The sequence below is a fragment of the Leptonotus elevatus genome, chromosome 1, assembly GCF_054856555.1.
Source record: "Leptonotus elevatus isolate MCC_2025b chromosome 1, RoL_Lele_1.0, whole genome shotgun sequence".
Lineage (NCBI taxonomy): Eukaryota > Metazoa > Chordata > Actinopteri > Syngnathiformes > Syngnathidae > Leptonotus > Leptonotus elevatus.
This window is the reverse complement of record NC_141239.1, coordinates 33,278,026-33,300,823: the sequence shown is the minus strand read 5'-3', so window position 1 is coordinate 33,300,823 and position 22,798 is coordinate 33,278,026. Positions and strand designations below refer to the sequence as shown.

General features: G+C 38.9%; 3 protein-coding genes across 8 annotated transcripts in view; 1 reads left to right on the top strand and 2 right to left on the bottom strand.

The window, feature by feature from the left end:
- Positions 1–5,790, bottom strand: part of depdc5 (DEP domain containing 5, GATOR1 subcomplex subunit) — a 29,911-nt gene extending 24,121 nt beyond the window's left edge. For 2 of the 5 annotated variants that reach the window (XM_086093611.1, XM_086093627.1), the window contains exons 1-7: positions 4,292–5,784; positions 3,285–3,352; positions 3,120–3,207; positions 2,952–2,998; positions 1,729–1,814; positions 779–862; positions 657–706 (exon numbers count right to left, since the gene is read on the bottom strand). In XM_086093611.1, coding sequence (XP_085949737.1) covers positions 657–706; positions 779–862; positions 1,729–1,814; positions 2,952–2,998; positions 3,120–3,207; positions 3,285–3,342 — 413 coding nt within the window. In that variant the 5' untranslated portion in view covers positions 3,343–3,352; positions 4,292–5,784. Of the gene's footprint in view, positions 1–656; positions 707–778; positions 863–1,728; positions 1,815–2,951; positions 2,999–3,119; positions 3,208–3,284; positions 3,353–4,291 lie in introns of all 5 variants that reach the window. The other 3 variants (XM_086093602.1, XM_086093594.1, XM_086093618.1) reach the window with 3 other exon arrangements.
- A 422-nt stretch (positions 5,791–6,212) lies between these two features.
- On the bottom strand, positions 6,213–14,841 carry mrpl37 (mitochondrial ribosomal protein L37). The gene is made up of 8 exons (XM_086093521.1): positions 14,377–14,841; positions 13,705–13,882; positions 10,860–10,975; positions 8,544–8,732; positions 8,209–8,363; positions 7,850–7,981; positions 7,439–7,513; positions 6,213–6,718 (listed from the first exon to the last, which is right to left on the bottom strand). Exons 1-8 carry the CDS (start codon positions 14,762–14,764, stop codon positions 6,635–6,637), a joined length of 1,317 nt encoding a protein of 438 aa, XP_085949647.1. The 5' UTR covers positions 14,765–14,841; the 3' UTR covers positions 6,213–6,634.
- A 311-nt stretch (positions 14,842–15,152) lies between these two features.
- LOC147181769 (uncharacterized) lies at positions 15,153–19,485 on the top strand. Of its 2 annotated transcripts, none has more exons than XM_086093564.1 (2): positions 15,153–15,460; positions 16,671–19,485. In XM_086093564.1, the coding sequence occupies exons 1-2, from the start codon at positions 15,292–15,294 to the stop codon at positions 17,477–17,479; spliced, it is 978 nt and encodes a 325-aa protein (XP_085949690.1). In that variant the 5' UTR covers positions 15,153–15,291; the 3' UTR covers positions 17,480–19,485. The 2 variants fall into 2 exon arrangements, with proteins under 2 accessions (XP_085949690.1, XP_085949681.1); XM_086093555.1 differs by having other exon boundaries at positions 15,163–15,460; positions 16,668–19,485.
- Positions 19,486–22,798: the final 3,313 nt, after the last annotated feature.

The window sequence follows — 22,798 nt, the reverse complement described above, 5'->3', positions numbered from 1 at the left end:
TTTCAACACTTTAGATTGGTTAATAATTTGTAAAAATAACACCCATATGTGTTGAACAAGGTTATAGTAGTTTTGGAATTTTCATCAAGCCTCCATCACACTGAATGGCGAACGTTTGCGTGGGTAGCGGATGTTAATTTTTTGTCACGATTTGTTCAAAGTCGCAAATGGTCGCAAAGACATTCGCCAAGTTTCAATGATCGTAAACAGTTTTTCTTGTCGCCAAGACATTTTGAACATGTTTAAAACGTGCAGAAGATTTCAGCCTGACGCCTGCGATATGATCTTGCCCCACTTCTGCCGGGTGCCTCAGGTCAGCTAACCAGCTGCTCCTGGGCATGCCGAAGTCAGAGCAGAAGCTCAGAGTTGATAGAAAATGTTCGGTTGCTGAATCCAAACTTGAGAATGACCTCAAAGTGCATTATTTTTCAACTCTTCATAAAACCAAATGTTCTTCCTTACTTTGAACTTGGCATGAGGGCCCATCCTTGTTTTTAGTGTTTTACTCATTTCAACATTGTTGTTGTATGTTTATGTTCGATATTTACTATGTACAGCACTTTTTCCAGCTTTGGTTGAATTTTAAAGTGCTCTACAAATAAAATTGAATTGAAATCAACACATTTGAAATCATGAAATATATAGGATTAACATACCTGATTCCAGCATACTCCACTTTTTGTGACAAATAGGCACAGGTCCTCACCTACAATAAAAAGAAAACTAAATAAAATGCACCAAGGACCGAAAACCAGATGAATATTTTTGCAACCCTTACCAAACTCTTTTTTAGTCTCCACATGTCACCCCTGCCGATGTACTGGTCCTTAAATGTCAGTTCTATCAAGTCCAGGGTGACGTCCTTTTAATGGAAAAAATACTTGGCATAGATTATACAGCGGTTTCCAAAATACAGCACCAATACCCCTTGAAGTTTTTTGTATTATGCCACATTACACTCACAAATACGAATGTTATTTTATTGGAATTGAATGTGGTAGACCAATAGGAATAGGACTTTTGTGGCCACACTTGAGAGATTTTCATTTGTCAAAATAAAGTTCCAGACCACCTCCCCAATAAGTGAAATCTGCAATATAGAAATACCCTATTTTTATATACTCCCTAGTCCCATGTTTTTATAGCATTTTTTATACTTATTTTTTCAAGGGTTTTAAACGCACGGTAAAATAATAAAAACTGATTAAAAAACATTTAATAAATTGTTAGAGACAAAAAAATATTGTAACAGTGTAACAATCCCTATGTTAACAATTAGCAAATTTGTTTTTTCTAAATTAAACTTAACTCATCTCACAATGCCTAAGGACATACATTTTAAAATAAACCTACAGCGCTTGCTTTCTGTATGCTTAAAATGCAGGATGAGAGAGGATTGAGGCATTCAATAATCTCTTTCTAAAATCTTCAGCAAAGATTTTTTAGGCTGGCATTTCTCTTTTCTCTTCTTTCAAAATATACACAATTAATACATGATACTGTGCCGCCACCTAGTGGTCCAACGTGGCAATACACTCCAAAATAGAGAAGAAAAAAAGGCAATAAAAGAAAGTGTAAGAGAAAATAAAGGATAAAAGTAAGTGAGACACCAGGACAACAAAAAAATTCTGAAATAGCGGGACTGTGAACCCGGAACCCTTGATGGAGTAGGGTCGACAGTACTGCAATACTGAAGCTATCGTAGATTGAGAAAATAAGTTAACAAACCTTTGGATCAACAATGTTAACAACGACATCTTGGTATGCACGGAGTCTGAAGGCTTGTGCCACAGCCTGATCCACACTGATAGTCTCTAAAGAGAAATGGAAAAGGAAGAAGCATAAGGAATTGGAATTTGGAACGTTAGACTTTGAAAATGAAATTTAGGATACCTCCTGCTCCTTTGGCATTTTGTTTGTCTCCCTTTTATATTAATTGGTTGAGCCCTTTTTTGGTGGAGGTTGATGGGGCATTATATTACTGACAGTCTAATTTCCCCCAAACGATGAATACATAAATCTGTATCAATTCATTATTCTTTCTATTTACAACCCAAAAGTTAGATGCAGCATTAATGTTAAAAGGGAAATAGGGAAAATTGACTTGTATAGTAATAGTGGGGGATCTCTGGGGTGCCTGCCGACCCATCAAGTGTGAAATTACACAAGTAAATCTTATCTAGCTGTTTCTGAAAATATCTGTGTGCCATTTGTTTTTCTCTTGCACCACAGATTCTACGGGTGCTTCGATAAGGGTTTTATTCTGCTGATTCTGATACCGATCATCAACAAGTGAGATTGGTCAGTACTGAATCTGAAAGCAATCACATGGATTAGCTGCATATTTATAATTATAGAACAGCTGTCTAACGACTATTTATTTAATAATCTGTCAATTATATTTTCGATTAAGTGATCAATCTGATTTACAAAAAACAACAACATTTCATCTAAATTCCCATCACTTTAATATACAAAAACAGGGCATTATTTTAAAACAGACAATAAATAATATCATGACTCCATTTCTAGATTGATCTTTCTTTGTTAAAGTTAAGGGAAGGGGGAGGGGGCACTAAACCGCAGACAACCTGATGTCTTGTTGGCTGCAGGCTGCAAGGTACAAGTTCCAGGTGATTGTTTTTTGTTTTTGTTTTTTTTAAAGGCATTGACGACATGCCGATCACGTACATTTCCACAGAAATTGGCTGATTGTTCGGAGCACTACTAATTGATTCTATGATTTATTTTGTAACTTGAATTGTTTATTTGTTCAGTGCTTTCGTTTCAGAGTACAATGAGACAATGAACTGCTTGAATTTCAACTTTAAAAAGCTGGGGGGGAATTGGGGTGTTCTAAACCTTTTTAAACTGACAGCATACAAACACACATACTTTTTTTCCCCCTGCTCCACATGAATTGCAGAAAAGGGTTGATAAGATAGACATACCTTTCTGAAGATCTTCTTTTAAGCTCTTCACTTGCAGCAAAAGGGGACTGTATATTTTAAGCACGTGAAAGGGGGTAAGAATAAGTTAATTTAAAATATGTTGAATAATAGCAAATAAACACCGCCTACTCTCTCTATAGTAACTTTCTTCCTATGGTACAAGCTCACCTGAACTCATCTGTGGGATGTGCAATTTCAATTACATCTCCAAGGCAGATTTGAGGGAAAACTTTTGGATTGACCACCACCTCATCATCTAAACAAAATAAAAGATTTATTACAAAATGATTTCAAAGAAAAAATATTGAAATTTATGTGACGTTTTTAACTTACCATTTCCACCAAAACCTTTTTTGTGCAGCACAAGCTTATAAGATTTATTGGTCTTCATTATGTAACAGCTAATAAGACAACCATCACAAGTAAATTAGTAATTTATTTTTAGCACATTACATCACATACATACAAAAACGTGATTCCACTAAGCCGCGAGGGAGAGAATATCAGTCATAACAAAAATTGATAAACCACAGTGCCCCATCTTTTTTCAACACTGCAATACATTTTGAAAAACATACCAGGTTCTAGATGCCCTATTCCTATTGGCTCTCGAGAGCCCCTATCCAGCTTGTTTGAAATGTTTCCCCCCTCCAACACACTTGATTCATTTGATCAGGATCGTTATCGGGCTTCTGCAAAACTTGCTGATGAGTTGATCATTTGATTCAGGTGTGTTGGAGGAGGGAGATATCTAAAATAGTCTACTCTAGATAGGGACTCTCAAACACCGAGCTTGGGCACGTCTGTTCTAGATGAAAGCTGTGATGATAGAAAAATAAAAACTTAATTAATGGCGTCGGATTTAAAAATGTCGTACTTCCTTTATTTGTTGACAGATTATAATGCTGTGCAATTCACATTTCGATTCGACCATTCGGACATTGATTTAGAGTGGACAGAGAACACTTGCATTGTAAACAATAGTCCGCTAGCCTTCAAATAATACCCCTCTTCATTAAAGTGTTGGGAGTGCAATATGCTTTTGTTACCTCTGCATAGACTTGTTTGCCAATGGTGTTAAAATGACTGAAAATGTTGTACAGTTGACAACGATTTCATGAAGGTGACAGGTTGCCTACGTGAACTTCGAAACGATTCAAGGTAGCCTACAATTAATCTGAAAAGGCAATGTACAGTATATGACATGCAAGGAAGGCATACACAACACAGTGCTACCTGTTCAGAATAGATCACGTGTTTGAGTCAGCGCAAAGGCAATCTGCGTAATATTGTACTCAAAAACATATAATTGAGGATAACGTGATTATTTGATAGCTTACCAGTTGTTACACGTACTCAAAGTCAAGTCTTTAGTCGCTTTTTAAAACCTTGGCAAGTTGCAAGAATAAATAATGCTTCCTCTTCATCTTCTTCTGGTGTTTTATGGCAGTTGCAAGAAATGTGTAGCTGCATTACCGCCATCTACTGGTAATAAGTGTGAACCCGAGATGCCTACTAAACTATTTCCCAGCAAAATATAACGGGGAAAAATAACACATGCTAGTCATACTGTACACCCTGACACAAAATTTCCAATATTCTTGACTTGAAGTGTATTGTTGATGCCTGTGTCCAAATCTAATCTTGATTTTAGCGCTTGTTTTCTGTCACTTCCAATCCAATCACTCCTCTCCAACTTTTCTTGTGATTCTGTAAAAGTGTCTTTCTTTTTTTTCCATTATTGATTCCTTAATACTTCTGTCACTGATACCAACATTTACCGGTAGCCTACATGTCCTTCTGCAAACCCGACCGAGCATTTCGTTACTTTTTTTGTTTGTTTGTTGCTATTCCATCTGGCCTCCGATTTTCCAACATGAGCCACCCAAAGCCAAAAAAAAAAACGATTTAATCTAATCGTTTGTATTGTATTTTATACATGTATACATGTTGAATTTCAAGTACTGTACTACAGTATATCTGGTCTGCTTTCTGACTGCTTTTAATTTTTTTAAACTAGTAACTAGTATATTATTCTACTAGGTGGAGCTATATGCATAACAAAATGTTGTCATTTATAGATTGTTACTGTACATCAGATGTAGGCTACATGCGAAGTTAGGGATTCTTTGAGCATATACACTGAAGTTAAGCATTTTTTCTCTTTTGAGGCAAAAGAAATATGAAACGCAAAATGTGATGCCCCGTCATGTCAAAAACTTGAGATTTTTACCCGTTATTGTCCTAGTCCTAAAATGGGCCATTGAGAACAGATTATCATTTACAATGCTAATCTGTCTGCCGACATCTGATTAAAAAAAAAAATTTAAAAAAAAAAATAAGCCAGCACAAATAAAACAAACAGCAAACAGAACAATGTGATGTAAACAACTGTTCACATAAGCATTCAACATAAAACGTACAATACCATCACAAATAATCAGATAAAATCTTCCTCGTCAATCAAAACATAGTCTTACTGCTGAAAGTTGAATAGTCATGGCCAACTCTCCCTAAAAGCACAACACGTATGTGTTGGGCCTCATCGACCAGCGCGCTTTGCGCTCCCAAAGCAGAGGCTCGGGTTCGATCCCCAAATTAGGTCAACGTCGCAAGAGTAGAAAGTGAAAACGCCCCCACATGTGAAATGGTTGTCCGTGTTTGTTACCACAAAATCTTGGTATTAAACAGGGATCTGTAGATTTGTTGTAGCCACTGTAAGTAAGCATTTCTCATATCTCAAGTGAGCTAATTACGGAAGCGTGGAGCTGTCAATGTGGAGTAAACATTTTTGGCTGGCGAGTACGTTCGAACGTGCTTGCAAGTATGTTAAAACATACTCGCAAATACGTTCGAACGTATTTCAATACGTTCAAACGTACTCGTAAATACGTTCAAACACTTAGTAGCATTTAGCCTACAAGTATGTTCGAACGTATTTGTGAGTACGTTCGAACGTATTTCCGAGTACGTTTGAACATATTTAAATATGTTTGAATGTATTTGTGAGTACATTCTAACATATTCGCAAGTACGTTCGAACGTACTCACCAGCCAAAAATGTTTACTCCACTTGGCAGCTCTACGCTTTCGTATTTAATAGTCATGCATGCAACATAAAAAATAAAACATGTTGTCCCCCATGCAATCTAATCAAATTGGACAGAAAGTGTTACCGCGATTCAAATTTTTTCTGCTGTTGATTTTTTTCAGTGATGTATTGTAAACTACCTGTGACTAAAACTCTACTGGGACAGGTGCAACCCTTGATTGAAACAGTCATTTATTTAAACAAGTTGATGTTACATAACTTGGTGAAGGGGGGAAAAAAAATCAAAACAAATAAGCATAGCGCTGGTGTTAGGCCAAAACCTTGTATTTCCAAAATTGTCACTTTTCAAGAGACCCCAAAATTGCCATGTTTGTTCAACCATTAACATTGCATCATCAAAATTCAGCAGGCCATTTTCAACACTTTAAAATAACACCCACACGTGTGGACTAATCAACAGATTTTTGAAAAAAATATTAAAATTTACCAAATTGTGACTTAAGAGGTTTTGGCCCGACAACAGCTTTTTTCACTTAACATTAAGGGAGTCTTGAAACGTAATTTCCCCCAACCTTTCTCAAACTTGCACACAGAATCACTGATTTGTAGTTCACAAGAATGCATTGGGTCTTTAGTGCTCCACAGCGCCGTGAAGGTATAGGGCTAGGAATTTGCTGAATGTCTCTGGCTTGTATCCTGCAAGACCAGCTGGTACCTAGACAGAAATATGAAAAATACAAAACTTTAAACATTTTAGTTACACCACGACTACTACAACAACAAAATCACCTGGGATTGTACATCAAATCATGTGTGCCACAATTATTAGCACCCCCGATGTTAATACTTTGTACAACATGCCCTTTGCCAACAAAACAGCACCTAATCTTCTTCTGTAATGTTTGATATATGGTTGCCCCTTGCCTATGTGAGTGAAATGAAGAGGGAACTGGTGAGAGAGCTGAACCATTTAGCTTAGCATGCTAGTGTTAGCAGTATGCTTGTAGCCACAAATGAGCGATATTGGGAATGGGATTTAGTAGCCGTTGTAGTGCTACCGCTAACAACACTTGTTGTAGAGTATTGATCTATTTCGGATTCCTACATGTTAATTATCAAGTGCCATTTTCATGTTCCAAATTATTGTGACGAATTGTCATTGAATAAAGGCACCCTGATTTTGCTGTTATCCAATTAAGCAGTCATTTATTTATTTACTAGCTATTTAGCACTTGAAATGAACATACACTTTTACTGTTACAAAAAAAAAGAAAAAAAGTACGGTAGAACCATCAGAAATGTTTTATTTTCTTTGATTGATGCCATTCTAATTATTACTTTTGTTGTGTGGTAAGCACGAGCCAGTGTAAATAAATATCTATTAAATTCTACCTCCTTTAAAACAGACTCAACAAAATAGTTAGGGAGCAGTTACCTTCACTTCCTTCCGGTACATGATTGGTTTGAGGTTTGCAGAATCGTAGAGCTCAGCGTCTTCAACCAACCACACCTAAAACAAGTGAATTTAATAGCGCTGACTTACAAAAAGCATATACAATGTATGAATTAATTGGTAGAATATTTGCACATAGGTCTATCCCACACTGGAGCACATTAAAAGGCCCGAAAAACCTTGACATTTATGAAATCAAATACCAGATTTTTCCATACTTATTTTTAGATCTGGCCCTGGGTGGAGTTGAAATAAAAATAAAAATAAAAATAACGCAGTTTGTTTGCAAGCTGATGGAGCTATACCTCAAAGTTATTTTAGTCTTTTCAAACTTTGAGGTTCTAGTGCATCATTACCCCTTACAGAAAGACTACAAATCATCAGATTAAAAACCTGGTTTTTGATGCCATCGTTTCCACTAAGATCTGTGGTGTTGAGTTGAAAAACAATGAACTGGAAAAGTCTGCCGTTGGTCCCGACTGCCTGTATCGTGATAGGATGATCCAAGACACTGTTTGTCTTGGCCTGGGCGTATGCATGCATGCATGTATGAACAGATCCAGAAATGATGATGAGAGGATGAGGGGGAAAAAAAGAGAAGAAAATGGAAAGCAATTAGTCAAATTCACAAAGATCCGACAAAAGCAATTTTGGCGAATGGTTTTCTTTCAAAAAAGATCAAACAAATGTTATAACACTACTGTATCACCAAATGACTGACTGAAGAAACAAGCTCACGCACACACACTTACCCCAGAGAGCATATGTGCGCGTGCCAGAGCATTTCCGAAAAGGAACATGATCATCTTGGCTCTGAACTGCTCTGGGCGAAGTTTGCAGGAACTCTCCTCTCCCTCCACAAAGTAAAGTGTGTGGGCATGAGGGTAATAGTGCTGCCCTCTGAAACCTGATTGAAAACAATTGAAAACAGTCTCAACAAAAAAAGGCAGTAAAAATGTAATTAATAATGTTGTGTGTGATACGTGATCATGTACTTCATACTCAAGATGAAGTACTGTAATAATGATTTGATCCTGTTCTAAATTTGAAGGTTCATAGAACTATAGACACAAAAGACATTCCTCACCTGTGCAGTTCACCTCCTCCTTATACACATTAAGTTTCTGCAGGTCCACCAGAGGAGACACAGGATAAAATGTTTCAAGAATATGATCTGCGGTTTCTGACACTTGCTGTTTCCCAGAAAGCCTCGGGAGAGGATCCATGCTGCTATATAATAAGCCATTTTGACCCCGAATCTGTAACAAGTTATTGTCTGGAAAAGAAACAACAAAAACAAAAACAACAAAAAACACTTTCAGTGCACAAATTATATTCAGAAGCATGAATCAAATGTTTAGATTAACTCTTGACCAAGTATGGAATAAATGTTTATAGCTATTGTGTGTCATTTTTGGACTATACTATAAGTCACATGCTGCATCTCATGCTCAGGTGCAACTTAACTCATTCACTGCCATTGACGGTTAAACACGTCAAAAAATCATTTTAACTATTTCTATTAGGTTAACTTTTTTTCTACTTTTGTTAACAAGAGTATGAAAACCTAGAATAATATTATTGTACATTTAGACCAGATATACATTTTGTGATTCATCGTGAATTAACTAGTGAAGTCATGCGATTAATTACAATAACAAATTTTAATTGCCTGACACCCCTAATTTTTAATAATCATCTTAAAATGTTTATTTTGTAATTAATCGCATGACTTCACTAGTTAATTCACGATGAATCACAAATTTTATATCTGTTCTAAATGCACGATAAAAGTTTTTTTCTAGGTTTTCATACTTTTGTTAACAAAAGTGGGAAAAAAAGTTAAACTAATAGAATTTTTTTACGTTTATAGCTGTCAATGGCAGAGTTAAAATTACAGCTTGGAATTGCACCCAAAATCCTCCTCTTAATCATGTTGACGGCAGAGGACAAGTTCTGTTTGCATTCGAATTTCTGCTCCTTAACTCCAGCAAAGATCCGCTCCCTGATGTGAGACCAAACTCTTTGAGAAAGTGGAACCCCTCAGAGATAAACATTGGCATAAACGATATCTGTGGACACACCCCTACATTTTCATGAACACACACACACAAAAACGATGGTTGGTAAAAATATTTGCAGAATGAAGCTCGTCAGCCTGTAAAAATCCATGAATTAACCGCGCCATTGTTTAAGCCGCAAAATTCAAAGTGTGTGGAAAATGTACAGGCTTGTAGACCAGAAAATATGGTACTCAAGTTGCTCTCATACATAAATTATATGCGAAGACTATGAATTCAAACATTAAATGCACACATACTGTGTAAAAAGGCTTCACAGCTGTGAAAAAAATACAATTTAAATGTGTGGTGCTAAAACTATTTAAGAACAGAGCTGACTTCGACCAAGTGTTCTCAGTTTTAAAATTATAGGACACTGGGCACGCGCGCAAAATAGACTACTGCATAGCTTCTATCCACAAGTAGTGGATAGAATGCATAAAACCTCCTTAACTTATTCACTGCCATTGACGGTTATAAACATCAAAAATCATTTTAACTATTTCTATTAGTTTAACATTTGATTTCTACTTTTGTTAACAAGAGTATGAAAACCTAGAATTGTTTATATTGTACATTTAGAACAGATGTAATATGTGTGATTAATTGTGAATTAACTATTGAAGTCGTGCGATTAATTACAATTAAAAATTGTAATCAGCTGACGCCCCTAATTTTTAATAATCATCTCGTCGGCGATTACATTTTTTTATTGTAATTAATCGCATGACTTCACTAGTTAACTCACGATTAATCACAAATTTTATATCTATTCTAAATGTACACAAAAAATATATAAGTTTTTATACTCTTGTTAACGAAAGTGGGAAAAAAATGTAACTAATAAAAATAGTTCAAATGAATTTTTGACGTTTATAGCCGTCAATGGCAGTGAATGAGTTAATAGTAAAAAATATATATTTTACGAGAAATTCTTTGTTAAATGACTAATGTTTTTGTTCTACTTTTAAATGGACTTTATTATGGCATTTGGGCTTATTTTATTATTTGTTGTGTATAAGTATGTCATTGTTGATCATTTATGTTTTTATGATGTAGTGCCGAAGGCAAGGATGCTGCTGAAATAAGTTTCATTGTGTACACAATGACAAATAAAGTTATATTCTATTCTATTCACTATGGATATGTCCGTTTGTTTATCCATCCGGTCTGTTAGTTAGCACGCAACTCCCTGGTTCATGGTAATGGCATACTGATTCCGTTCATATTGTGTTGATGTTGAACATAAATTCCGGTGTCTGCACCTTTATTCAAATCCCAATCAAAATTAAACCGCACTTGCTCATAACAGAATGCATTTGGTAATCATTTCGACAGCATACCTCTTTTCCATGAAGTTGCCAATGAGTATTTCTCGGATAGCATTCTCCTTCCAATCAACGGATGGCTGGACTGAAGCGTGGCACAAAGATGGAGCAGGTTGAAGAGGAGTGTGCTCCTAAGAAAGATACAAAAATAAACATGTTCAGCAAATCTAGAGTGAAGTTATGACTTGGTAGTACCTTAGTAGTAGTGTTTCATCAAGAAGGTGGGACTACGAGACCCAATGTTAACCAATGTTTTCGCACAAGTCATTATTTGGCTCATAACTGGAGGCAGAGTTAGTCTGGATAAAAGCATAGACAATTTGATACAAATAAATACTTTATATAAAGTTCCAGTGGTGCCTGGATATACAGATTTAATTTGATCATGCTTTTTTCTCAAAACCGATTTCTCCATTAACTCTTTGACTGCCATAAACGTTATAAAACGTTTAGCATAAACCTAGGGAAGGGCGCCGAGGACGTTAAAAGACGTCCCCTATGTTTTTTTTTTTTTTTTTCAAAAACGGGTGCAGGAAAGCCTTGGGCAGCTGTGCTGAAAGTATCAGGCATATCTGAATAGTAAAAGACTCGTTTTGGCCCCTAGAGGGCAGCGATAACTCTCTTTGCACAAGGTTGGATGGGCCGTGAGGCGGAGCTAGAGTGTTGAGGAGACAATGGCTGATCCAAGCCACAATGGCTTGACCAAGCAACCGGTTACAAGCAGCTCACGCTTGAGCATTTTTTTCAAAGACGGAAAGCATCAATCAATACTAAAAAGCGCATTGATGTCGACGATGATGATGACTCCGAGCTTGACGCCAAAGTTGGAAGCTTTGACGTGACTGTTATGATCACGTAGTAAGCCTCACCGGCTAAGCGCGGCTAGCGCGGCTAGCGCTGCTAAGGCCGGAAAACGCGCACAATAGCCGGCCGGGTACTTCTACACAATCGGACATTCGATCGGGCGATGGAGAGTTGGCATCGACCAATGCAGATTGATGATGATGATGATGATGACTCCGAGCTTGACGCCAAAGTTGGAAGCCTTGACGTGTTTACGATCACGTAGTAAGCCTCACCGGCTAAGCGCGGCTAGCGCTGCTAAGGCCGGAAAACGCGCACAATAGCCGGCCGGGTACTTCTGCACAAGCGGACATTCGATCGGACGATGGAGAGTAGTCGAAAAGCATCGACCAATGCACATTGATGATGATGATGATGGTCACTCCCGAGGTTGACGCCGGAGTTGGAAGCATTGACGCGGCCGTTATTCTCTCGTCATAAAGCCTCACCGGCTAGCGCTGCTAACGCCGGAAAACGCGGAGCTGCACAAGCGGACATTCGATCGGACAATGAAGAGTACCCCGAGTCCAATGCATATTCATCGGAGGAGCGGGTACAGTCTGATCACGGAGAAGACACTGTTTCTGGACTACGATGCCACCATGAATGGAGTGGATAAAATGGATCAGAACATCTACCACTCGGTATAGCAACCGAAGGACATGAGGAAGCCACAACGTAACATCACCGTAACGTAACCGTAGCATGATCCTGATATTAGACTTTATGGCAACACACACTGCAGCATATACTTGCTATTCCCCGGAAAAAACGGCCTGCAAGAAAGTGGAGCTTTTGCACGCGAAGAGGCAATCTGTTGTGCAAATGCTGTTGCGTCTCTTTGCACGCAGGAGAGTGTTACAAAAAGAAAAACTGTCGTTGAAACATCCACATATTTGTAAATAGCACCACAGTTGCACACATTTGTAAATAGTTTGCCAAATTGTTGTCAAATTGTTACACTGTTGAATGTAAATAAACGTATTTTGCTATCAAAAAACACTTTTTCATTCTTGGTGGTAGTGTTTTATAGAAGTAAAGCACTATTTAGGTGTTTGTGGCATCATTCATGGACAAAAAGAAGTGTAAAATTCACTAGAATGCATGAAATAATATTGTTTCACTAAAAGCTTGATTTCTCCGTATTTTGGTCCAAAACAGGCGAAATTGGGTCAAACTAACCATTTTCTATTGTTGATTACTAAAGAACGGAATAAGGTAGAAACAAACTTTTTTTTCTGATGAAAGATGAAAGTCCAATCTTTCCTTTGGTAGTACGTGTGTTTCCATAGTCCAAACAGAACATTTTCTGTGGACCTTGAAAGATCAGTCAAAATGCTTAAATCGGCTGGCACTGACGGCATCCCTTTTCTGAAAACGTCTGGCAGTCAAAGAGTTAATATGAATGAATCTGTTCCTGTCCTCACAAAACCACCATACTGTTTTAAAAGTTTTAATAAAGGAAAGTAGTGGTGTATTGCACAATATGAATAAAATCATAATACAAGAAAAAGTAAAGGAATTTCACATTAAAGGCTACGCAAAAGTCACTCGCTTACAGAGAGGAATTTGTCGATGTGTTTCGACTCAGTCTTTATCAAGGGATCACACTTAAAGCAAAAAAAGCAGTTGTGACGTGTATCACGTGAGCAATGCCATCATGAGGGAAAAAACATGCATTTGACTATATACACACACAAAAAGACAAACACATTATGCAAAAAGGTCTTATGAAATATTAATATATTGAAATATAATTTATATACAGATCAAGGAAACTATTAAAAATATTATTTTTGAATGTTATCTTAGGTGGAAAAAATCCCCAGCAGCCTATAAACTCTAAAAAAAATATATATATATAGCAAATATCTGACCAAAAATGGCCACCATGAATGCAGCGTGAAAAAAACACATGTACCCAATATCATAAAATAAGGCAGACACTCGCCCATCCTTATTTGTAACCACAAGCTCTACAGTTCTACTGATATCAGGGTATAAATTGAAAAAATACCTGTATTTTTCTGGTTGCTCCTCTGTTGTGGCCCAGAAGCGAGCATGTTTGATGGCATTCTGAACACGGTTTTCCTGATTTGGTAACTGATTGGCGGGACTCTCCGCCAGAGATTGAAGCTGAGGTGGCAAACCAGAGATTGCCATGCTTTTGGTTAACCAAAGGGCCTGTCGAACACCTGAGGGGAGAGTACAATGTCATTCTGTTATCTCCTTGTCCACTTTTGGCGATTGGCCATTTATGGCCAATAAATCAGAGCCTCTCATGGCAAAAAGCGCTAGCAGGAGCGTTGCCGGTCACGGTAAAATATCCACTGCCCGTTATTAAATTAGTAATTCATTTTACAAATAATTTAGCAGTACACTCACTGTGAAATGACAGAAATATTTTTTGTTCTAAACTGTAATAAATGAATAGAAGCAACATCAAAATCGAGGAGCCTCTTGGGAGCCTAAATTCCCGTCTGAAAGAATACGGGTGGTAACTTAATCGACTTTTATTCTGAATAAATTATTCTACAGGTTTGGATATTTCAATCGACACTTTGGACTCGAGGGCATGACAGGGTCAGCCTTTTCGGGGGTAGTTTGTTTAGAATCTGTCTTCGCATGCTTTAAGTAACCGTTTTGAAAGATGTTGAAAATCGAAGCTCATATTGAAAACTGACGATACCTTCCAGTATGCTGGTCCTCTGGTTGAATACATAACACGGTGTCTCTTGATACAACGGCATCTCATGTTTTGGGGGAGACCTGTAATGATAGGGATCCTTTAATTCCCTTTTCCACTGTGGGGGAACAGGTTTAGCTAGCCCCGGGACAAAGTGCATCTTTTCCGCATAAGTGATCTTTTCTAGTCCTGGGATATGCACATCTTCTATGGGCCGCTTTCCTACATTCGAAGCCTTCCTTGCAGAAACCCGGCTGCCAGAGAAATGTCTGGCCTGTAATCGGCTTCTGCCTCCATATGCAGAGAACCAGCTCAAGTCTCTGTTGTATACCGATTTCGAAAAACGCAAAGCCGCTGCCCCAACACAAGTCGTCTCTGGAAACATTGACATTCCTGATAGTTGCGGACCAAGCTTGAAACACACGACAATGACAAACGTGCTTCAGCTGCTTGACACTTTCTTCTTCGCCGTCTTTTACTTCTTCGTTGTGTTGAACGGCGGTTTGCAAATTGAAATGACGCATTACCGCCACCCATCGATCTGTGATTATTACTGCTTTGATTACAATCTATAATAAATTGTTTGCTTACGAAGGGGGCTGAAAAATAATTTATGCATGTATTTTGAAATATAAAATAAAATACTGAGGGGCTACAAAGATGTCTGACAGTGCTATAGCACTCCCTAGCCCCTTCTTGTGTGCGGGGCCCACAATGTCATACATATTGCGTTTTCAATACCGCTGCAAGATGGCGGCTGCATGACGTGCCTGACGTCCTTCAATTTCAACTGCCGTAAAGCAGGCGTCTGAGCCGATGAAGACGGAAGTTAGCGTGGTTTTCTTCCACGGACACCACTGAACCGAAGATTTGGAGAATTTTTGCGAGTGCGAGTGAAATCGTACGAATAGAGCTGAAATGTTGAAAGAGTTGGTGAGGGAGCGACTCATGGCGGCCGCCGACGAAATCTTCGGACTCTTTGAAAGAACAATCGCTTCGTATGAGGAGCAACTTTGCCGAGCGAGAGACGAGACCGAGCGACTCCGACGACAAGCTGAAGCTTTTTCCAGCAATACTCACTTCCAAGGTCGCTTTTCTAAGCTTCCACTTTAACAGTCAACACTGTTTCATTTCTCTAACAAACTCATGTCCACCGCGGTGTAAATAATTGTGATAAAAAATCGCTTATCGTTAAACTCATGTCGGGTTTCGATGCCCACCGTTAATGACATGATGTACACAAAGCAATGAGACGCCAACCATGCCCAGTTGAACATTCATATCTGTACAGTGCTGTGAAAAAGTAGTTGCCCCAAAACCAAAGTGGCTGGGCCGCCCTTGGCAGCAACACCAGAAATCAAGCGTTATCTACAACCGTGTGGAAAAAAATTCACATTAAACCGTGACACTTATCACGCTAAACCGTGAAACGTATTTGTGTTGTATCAAAATAAGACATTTGCAAACATCAGCTACTTTGGAAAAGACTGATCAACATTTTTGCCCATTTTTTTGACTGATGTTATAGACAAAATAAACTGGATTATAATTAGCTTGCTTGTGCATTTTCTGTACTGTTAATTTTAAACAATGTATTATTTTTTAACAAAGGTATAGATTTTTTAAAAATCGGATTCATCGATTAATTGATAAAATAATTGACAGAATAATCAATTATTATAATAATTTGCTGTTGCACTTCTAATAATGTTGAAACGTGAAAAATACCACGTTAAAGTTATGGTCCTGCGGATTTCTGTTGCTGTTTGTAAACACAACATTCAAAACTGACGCTTGAGAAAGCCGAGGACAGCAGCCAACCAGGAAGCAGGAACGAGCGTGAAACAAGTCCACCAACCAGGAGCAGTTGTTTGCACAGCTGAATTTGCATATGTAGACAAGACACAGGCATCAAACTCCTAACATTGTCTGCGGAATGAGTCCACCAATCGTGAGCAGGGGTTCGCACAGCGATATTTGCATATGCCACTGATAGTCGCCTGCTTCTGCGGCTTGGCTGAACGGAAAACGTTTAGTCTCTGTCCAGAAACGTACCTGACAAACTAAAGCAAATCCGCCGGACTATTCCTATAAAACATGAATTTATATAGTTATAACGTGAAACTTATCACATTAAAACGAGGAACTTGTCGCGTTTTAATGTGAAGCTTAAAGCGTAACGTGGCGATTTTCACGTTAAAACGTGATATCGAACAAAAAATGTTTTCTGGCATGGCAGAAATTTCCAATAATCCAATTTGCGTAAGCTAACGTCTGTGACTTGTATCCAACAGAAGACCGCCCCCCTCGGCCGCATGGGGGGCCCTCCATTTTGGAGCGTGGACAGCCCTGCCACGTTAAACAAGAGGAGGACGTCCGCAAGTTGCCGCTCACTCTCATCGTCATGAAGAGCGACGAGGACAACAACGAGGATAACGATGACTATGATGCACCCCAGTTGTCCCAACTTCATCATCATCTTCACGATCCAAGCAAAGACCCCCTCGGAAGACCCCGCCCACCACCGGACGATGTCATTGCGCCACTGTCTGACAGCGATGACAATGAAATAACCCCCGACAGCGACACCGACTGGTCCGCCGGCAACAAACCCTCGAAGAGCTCGCGGCCGGCTGGCGACCGGACCAACTCGTTCACCTGCAGCGTGTGTGCCAAAAGCTTCACGTACAAGTGCAACCTGAACACGCACATGCGTACGCACAACGCGGAGAAACCTTTCGTTTGCGCCGTTTGCGGCAAGCGCTTCTCTCAGAAGGCGCACATGTTGTCGCACATGCGGACGCACACGGGAGAGAAGCCATTCACGTGCTCCGTGTGCGGCGTCAGCTATCCGTATAAGCTGAGTCTGACCGTGCACATGCGCACGCACACGGGAGAGAAACCCTTCTTCTGCTCTGTGTGCGGCAAGCGCTTCTCTCTCAAGTCCACCATGGTGTCGCACATGAGGATACACACGGGGGAAAAACCCTTTCGCTGCGCCGTGTGCGGGAACAGTTTCTCGCGGAAGTCGTCCATGGTGTCGCACATGAGGACGCACACAGGAGAAAAAGGTTTCACTTGCTCAGACAACACTTTAGGGAAGTAATACTGTTATTCCTGGAGTATAATGTTTTTTTTCTTCTTCAAGAAAAAAAAATCCCCTTCATCTACTGATTAGCATGGGCCTTAAACGTAGGTGGCCAAAACATGACTAATTACAATTAAACGGCACTAATAAATTAAACACCAGAGGGCGCTGGAACTGCACGAATGGAAAACAACATGGTCTTTTTAACTGATGTGCTGCTGTTAATATCGTAACATGATAACAATATTGTGGCAATTTTAATACTCCGATATTGACATTTAACGTGACATCCGTAGTATAACATATATAACAGTATTACGATAACACAATTTTTGTTTCAATGGGTGCCAGGTTGAGGCAAATGCCGCACACAAAAAAAGTCTTCCGCCAATTTGTTTTTTTCCTTTGGAAAAATGGCATGCTGTGTTCAAGATGCAGATTTGTTGATACGGAAGTTGGTATCACCTTTCCCAAAATGGATGTTAACGCCGCCATTTTGGCAGTGTAAAAAAAAAACACATCCACTACTTTGAGTAAACGGCAAACGGCATACTTTAACAATGATAGACAGCTGTTTTGAACCGAGTGCCACAAGGTGAAGAGGCAAAAGAAGGAAAATTTATGTTTAAATTATGCTTGATGATTGATGCGTCTTATAGAATTCTGGGGACGGGAATCAATAAGCCATGGAATCAAAGAATAATCCGTCGACCCTTCTTTCGGATGTTGTAATTGATGTGATCGGTTGTAATGTCCGAAAGAAAAAAAAAAAAGAAAAAAAATATATATATATATATATATATATATACTACTCACAAAAAGTTGAGGATATTTGGCTTTCAGGTGAAATGTATGGAAAATGTAAAAAGTTCACTCTAGGACATTTATGTAGAATGATGCATTGGTGATTTTGTCATCTCAAACAATTAATTGAAAGAAAAGTTAACAACAATGGTGGATACACCACAACAAAAAATGTCAACGTCTCAATAACTCGTCATGTGCCCTTGAGCATCAATTACGGTTTGACAACGACGTCTCGTGCTGTTCACAAGTCGACTCATTATCTGCTGAGGCATGGCATCCCACTCTTCTTGAAGGGCAGCCCTCAGGTCATTGAGGTTCTGGGGTGCAGAGTTTCCAGCCTCTACACGGCCACTCAGCTGATCCCACAGCTTTTCAATAGGATTCAGGTCTGGAGAAAGTGCAGGCCATTCCATTTGAGGTGCACCAGTCTCTAACAGCCGTTCCCTGATGATGCCACCTCCATGAGCCCGGAGCATTGTTGTTTGTGAATTTTGCCGTTAAGCGCATCGTTAGAGAACAGCAACTTGTGCAAAAAGTACTGAAACATTTAACAGTTGGACATGTGCATTGAAAAGCTGAGAGGAGGTCACATTAAGTTCACCTGTAAAGATTTGAATGCATTTTAGGCTCGTTCTGAAATTTCACCTGAAAGCCAAATATCCCGAACTTTTTGGAGTAGTGTATAGGACTGAGAATATTTCATGTCATCAGACTAAAAACAGGATTTGGAGAATTTGAAGTTAAACTAGGTGTCGAAACAATTCATTGATTATCAAAATAGTTGTCAATTATGCTTGATAATCAATTGCAATTAATTTTTGTGCCTCTATTTCTGAACCATAAGAAATTTGCTGTGTCATTAAAAGAGGAATAGCAGCAAATTCCGTAAGCTTCCTTATGAGTCTGAAATTGTTTTGTGAGGAAACCTTTGTTTCCTCAAAAAAAAGGCAGTAAATTCTGTTTTTGTAATAGGGAAAACTCCAGAAAATGAGTCAGACTTGTTTTGTGAGGAATTGGTCGTGACGAAACATAGGGACTTCTGTTTTCGTGATGGAGACAAATCCAGAAAATGTGTCTGACTCAAAACATTTGCGGTGAGCAAAGCAGTAAAATGAAATTTGCCAGAGCCAGCCTAATGATGAACTTGACATTTTCAGTGTTTCAGCTGTATACCAATAACTTGTTAGTGTCCAAACTTGCACAATAAAATGTGAATTTTAAAAGCTTTGTAGTTTCTGCGTTTTATTGCCAAAGTATTTCTATTTTTTGGCATCCAGCTATTACTATTCGCGATTTGTTGCCGTGGGAAGAAAGTGCACACAGCGGCCGGCGACATGCGGCAATTAATATTTATCGACTGGGGCGAATGGCCACTGGCTGGAAAATGGACTGGACATGACATATTTACACTTAATAATGATCAACCGACTTCCATTTCTAGATAATCAACTTTTTTTCTTTTTTTTTTACTTAAATTGAAATGTTCTTTTCTCGAAACATTAGTGAGATTTTAGACAAATCTCTCCTCATAGATTTTGGAATGATCTTCCTTTAAATATTAGGCAGGCAGACAACCTCCCTCTCTATCCAATTTAAAACCTCTCTTCAAACACATCTTTGTTCTTTGGCATTTGACTCAGCATGAGACTTACCGTTGTTTCAATGTTTTATGTAGCCTGCTTTTGTGTTATTTATTGATATTTATTTACTTACCTACTTGTGTTATTTTATTTACTTACCCACTTATATCATGACGGATCTTTACTCCATGTGCAGCCTGTACTGTACAGCGCACTTTGTCTGCAGCGATGGCTGTTGAAAATTTGAGTGCACAATTAAGTAAGCCCAGTTTGTTAAACTGATCAGTTAGCCGCCCTTAGGCAATGGGTCACATTTTTAAAGTCTTTGATATCGGTACTCAACTCCATCCATCCATCCATCCATTTTCTGTACCGCTTGTCCTCACAAGGGTCGCGGGGTTGCTGGAGCCTATCCCAGCTGGCTTCGGGCAGTAGGCGGGGTACACCCTGTACTGGTTGCCAGCCAATCGCAGGGCACACAGAGACGAACAACCATACTCACAATCACACCTATGGACAATTTGGAGTGTCCAATTCACCTGCCATGCATGTTTTTGGAATGTGGGAGGTACCCAGAGAAAACCCACGCAAGCACGGGGAGAACATGCAAACTCCACCCAGGAAGGCCGAAGCCCGGACTTGATCTCACAACCTTTGCTGCTAATTATTGATGGATTGTGAGTAAATTATGGTTGGGGTTTTTTTACACAATAAAAAAGCGGGATTTGTTTAGTGTGATCAGTATCGCATAGGGATCGGTATGCTGTCAAGTGTGGTTAAAGATCTTTAAAAATATATAAGTACCCTAAAAAAACGTGCCTAAAGAGTACAGTATTTAATATTTTATTTAATATAGAACAATTTTATAAAATAAATACGTGGCGTTATTAATTTTACTTTTGACTCAATTTGATGCTTCGCTTGACTCCGTCCGTCGTCCATATAGTCGGTGGAGGAATTGCATATTTACGGCTCAACTAGTTTTCCCTGTAACCAGCCTGCCACGTTCAACACAGTTGATTTATATTTAAGCTCATCAGCAAGCTCTACGGGAGCCTGATAAATTTCCCTGATTATTGAATCAAGTGTGTTGGAGAAACAAAAACACGCAGGACTCATGTGAAGGAATCTTCGATACTCGCAGAGCAATGGTGCCATCTGGTGGCAGTTCATGCGTGTTAAAAAAAATGTCATCCTTGATATTTTTGAGTTTTTATTATTTAATTATTTTCCATTTCTTTTTCCAAGCTAACGGACTTATCAACTCACAATAGTCCTATATAGCAATCCCCTCTCCGTCAGGGGTTACCCTGGCATTAAGTGACATCCGCAATATATAGAACTATCTCTATATGCTCAAGACAATAGTTTGCACCGCAAGTTTGGTGCATGTACAGACAGAGTGAAGGTGGCTTTGTTCAGAGCACACTGCACCCCACTCTATACTGCACATCTGTGGTCAAATTACACCAAAACAAGCCTGCAAAAACTTCAGGTAGCTTATAATGAAGCTTTTATAATTCTGCTGAGGAGACCACGTTGGTGTATAAATGTATATGTCGGCTAAACAAATCAGAGAATCATTAAATCATGGCTTTGACTCGCATCGAGTTGAGCACTCATATTTGTCCAAGTTTTGGAAGCATTGGTAGTCTCCTCTGAGGACTTTTGATTATTATTATTATTTTTAAATCTGTGTGTGTAAGTGGTTGTCACTAATTGCAATGTAAATATGATATGTTGTGAACGGTTCTTTTGTGACTTACATGCTTTTTATGTAATGTTTTTTTTTTTACCTGAACCTTTTTTTTTTTGTCTGTAATAAAGTTTATTATTATAGGATAGCTTTAAGCTTGCAAGCCTGATGTCCGTTTTTGCTCGCAAGATAAATGTTAATTCATTACGTTTCCACCTTACAAGGCCCTCAAAGCGCTTGATATTCACGTACTCAATCACCAACTGATGACACAGCACCAGGAGGAGGGTTCATTCAGTATGTTGCTCAAGGACACTTCGACATGGTCATAATGGCATGGGATCGAATCCACAACCTCTGGGTTGGGATCGAGACAACCGCTCTATCACTGATCCACGCCGCCCACAGATAACGGTATGAACAAAATATATTTTGAGACATAAAGTTGATCAGAACTTATAAATTGCGTCACTCAGCTCATAATTATGGCCATTGTTAAGTACGGTCTTTTTTCCTCTTTGCTGCAATTCCATCGGCTATTGGTGCATTTTAATAGACAGTGGATATATGTGACCAGCAGCAGCTCACCACCAAGCGCTATTTTGACCGTGAATCGCTCGAGAACAACAAGTACATGCACTAGTGAACGTGAAACAGCGCGATTGAATTAAATTGATGCCTCTGTAGTTGTTGATGACTAAGTTTACAGTGGCATTTTCATTCATTACTTTTCATGTTGGCAGATGTTGATCTGTTTTGTGCTCACAATGTTTTCCTTCCACATCTAATAGAGGCCCTTCACGCCTTCTCAGGAATCTCGGGCAAAAATCTCGTCTGAATCGTGAACTCTTTGGGCACCAGGTTTTGGGTAACAAAGAACTCATGACCAGAACAAAGATTTGCAGGTTTGGTTAAAAAAGTTCATCTGGTCTTCAAATTTATACAGTCCTTTGATTTTTGTTTAAGACAAAAAGGTCTTTCCGTTTACCTTGACTAGTTTCGGCGTAGACTACCGCCTTCCGGATTTTCGTCTATCACAGGGTTTTTGGAAGATAAGTTTGGACAACGAACGAGGGGCGGCTGTACCAAGGCCTCGGGGAAGTTTGACTCTGCTCGAGAATGAGTGTAGGCTAAAAATATTGAAATCTAGTTTTCAGATTCACTACAAAAGTGCACAAACAGAAAAGGTTGAGTTTAGAACCACCAGACTCAAAAGTAGCTTCTACCAACAAATTGCAAAATACATATGATACT